General features: G+C 44.7%; 1 protein-coding gene across 1 annotated transcript; it reads right to left on the reverse strand.

The window, feature by feature from the left end:
- Window positions 1-548: 548 nt before the first annotated feature.
- LOC130624500 (uncharacterized protein K02A2.6-like) lies at window positions 549-1,433 on the reverse strand. The gene has a single exon (XM_057439972.1). It carries the CDS (start codon window positions 1,431-1,433, stop codon window positions 549-551), a length of 885 nt encoding a protein of 294 aa, XP_057295955.1.
- Between the last annotated feature and the right edge of the window lie 1,383 nt (window positions 1,434-2,816).

Genomic DNA, 2,816 nt, shown 5'->3' on the forward strand with positions numbered 1-2,816 from the left:
TCGTCATCATGCCTAGGACAAACTTGCAGACAGACATATTGAGAATATCTTCCATAGATGTATAAGGATGAGATCAATAACTGAGACAATGTTGTGACTTGCTGATATGCTATAATCTTAAATAATAATAAATGCTAGATCATAACGAGTAGAGTTCACTAAATATACTAAATGATGGACACGAGTAATTTCGTGTGTAAATGTCTATTTTATAACATAGTCTTTAAATCTTTCTGGTGGTCTTCTAGTGCGTGTTGATCGTCTCGTTTGGATGACGGGTGTCGGAGGGCAGACGATTGATGGTGGAGTGTCTGCCTGAGTTGTCTCTTGTTAAGTTGGAATTGTTTCTGGTTGATTGATTGCTGGTAGATCTGTCCCATTAGTATTGGGAAGATGTTCTTCTTTTGTTTGTCCGAGAATGTCTGAATCGATGATATCGTTGCGTGTTTCGTTTGGTATTGGGCGTAAAAACTGTCTATTACGTAATGTTGTACCACGGCTGCCATCGACTACAACACGGTATTGTCGATGGTGTAAACTTTCGCTGATTACCCCGGTCTTTTCCCATCGAAGCGGGGCGTTACCAGTTTGGTTCTGAATGGAAAAGTGTCTCTAACTTTCAAGACAGGGAGTTGTCGTTGTGATGTCGTGCAAGCATGTTGGTGTCTTCTCGTAAAAGCGTTCTCGCGAATATCGGCTAAGTCAATCCATTCTTTCCGGAAACGTCTTGGTGCTGGAAGATGGTCTCTGATGTGGCGTCCAAATAGGAGCTCAGAAGGTGAGACTCCCATGTCTGGTGATGGAGTGTTTCGGTACAGGAGAAGGGCTTTGGCGACATTATCGGTGTCCAGTGACCCAGATTGACTAATATTGGTCGTTAATATTCGTTTGACAGTCTTAACTGCGGCTTCTGCTCGTCCGTTGCTTTGGGGGTAGCCGACAGATGATACTCGATGTGAAACGTTCCAAGATCGTAGAAAGTTTTCGAACTCGTGAGATGTAAATGGCGGACCCCCGTCTGATGACAGTCCTTCGGGGACGCCAAAATTTGTGAAATATCTTCGAAGAATGTTTACAACCGTGGTAGCTGTAGCATCAGGTTTGGTTGAGGCTACCTCTGGCCAACCGGAGAAGCGATCTGCGTAGACTATATACAGACGCCCTGCCATGTGAAATAGATCGGCAGCTGTCTGTTGGAATGGATAAATCGGCGGATCGGGGACTTCCGGTGTATCTTTGCGATTTGAGGGAGCGATTTGGTTGCATCGGGTGCATTGACTCCTGTGGTTTTGTATGTGTGAGCTCATTTGTGGCCAGAAGAATCGTCTTTTTGCATTTTCTCTCATTGCGCTGACGCCTTGGTGTCCGATGTGTAACTCTTCTAGTAGGGTACGTCGAAGAGCGCGTGGTATCAGGACGCGATCTTCAAGCATAATTAGATTGTCTACACAATATAAGTCATTTTTCAATCTCCAGTAGGGTAAGATATGTTGTGGTAAAGTTTCTTTATTTGGTTTCTTTGGTTGGAAATCCCTCGAGAATTGTACGGTGGAGATCTTTGTACTCGGCGTCTTCAAATGCTTTGCGTGAGATGTCCTCAAGGAAACACGAGTTGTTTTGGTTGAAACGGAGGTGGATAGAAGCCGAGATAGTAGCCTCGATCTTATCAGAGGTGTTTGACGGTGGTGAAAGCGGTATCCGGGACATGATGTTTGCTCCTACGTTTTTCTTGCCCGGGATGTGGATTACTTGGAAGTTATACATTAGAGTCTTTTCTCTGATGTCTAACAGTCTTGGTTTTTTAGCTCGAACAATTCTCTTTTGTTAAATATTGGTACCAGAGACTCGTGGTCGACGGCGATAATTAGGTTAGGGCATCCCATTACAAACATTCGGCAAGATTGTAAGGCGAATAGTAAAGCGAGTGCTTCGCCTTCGACTCGTGCATATCCGCTCTCTGCGGGGGATGTGAAGCAAGAACAAGCGTAGCATGTTTTCCAGTAGTTTTCTCCGCACGTTGGCTCAATCGAAGGACACGAACAATGTTTTTGGAGAAGGGTGAAGCTGATACCAGTCTTGCTCCAGTCGGTCGTGATGCAGGTTTGTCGGTTTATCTCGAAAGAGCGAACGCCTTCATCGATGCTGTCGAGGATCTTTTGTTTGGATTCTTAAAATACGCGCTCTAACGTCTCATCCCAATAGAATTTTCCATCATGTTTCAAGAGTTCTCTGAACGGAGTCATGACGGGTGCTTGTGCGAAGGCGTAGGAGACTTGGTTTACTAAGCCGAACCATGATCGAACACCGGTGATGTTGGTCGGTGATGGAAAGTTTTTAATGCCTTTTAAGATTTTTTGGTTTGGTTTGTAACCATGTGGTGTGATAACAAAACCAGCGAATTCAACGGTGTCTTTCGCGAATTGAAATTTCTCGGTATTAAACACTATCCCGTTGTTGGCACATAGTGTAATGTAGTTCATTGTGTGCCAAAATGCTGTTGCGATGTCAGAGTCCCAAAGGATCGAGTCGTCTACACAACGTTGGACACGGGGAAAGTCATTTGTTATATCGTCAAAGTATTTCGTATACCCGTCTCCAGATCCATGGAATCCTTGTGGTGCTCGGAGGTAGCGGTATCTGCCCCATTCGGTGATGAATGTCGTTGCTTCTTTTGCGTCGTTGGCTAATGGAACGCTGTGGTATCCGTTCCAGGCGTCGAGGGTTGTCTTTTTTGGTTTGCGGTGGAACTACACTTAGGATGTTGAAGGGTGATTGGCTGTAATGAGTTTCTCGTTTGGTAGATGCGTTTAGTTTTT

Source organism: Hydractinia symbiolongicarpus, chromosome 1, assembly GCF_029227915.1.
Source record: "Hydractinia symbiolongicarpus strain clone_291-10 chromosome 1, HSymV2.1, whole genome shotgun sequence".
Taxonomy (NCBI): Eukaryota; Metazoa; Cnidaria; class Hydrozoa; order Anthoathecata; family Hydractiniidae; genus Hydractinia; species Hydractinia symbiolongicarpus.

Bases quoted from the DNA above. Each gene is read 5' to 3' on its own strand.
- LOC130624500 (XM_057439972.1), bottom strand. From the start codon at position 1,433: ATGCTTGAAGATCGCGTCCTGATACCACGCGCTCTTCGACGTACCCTA.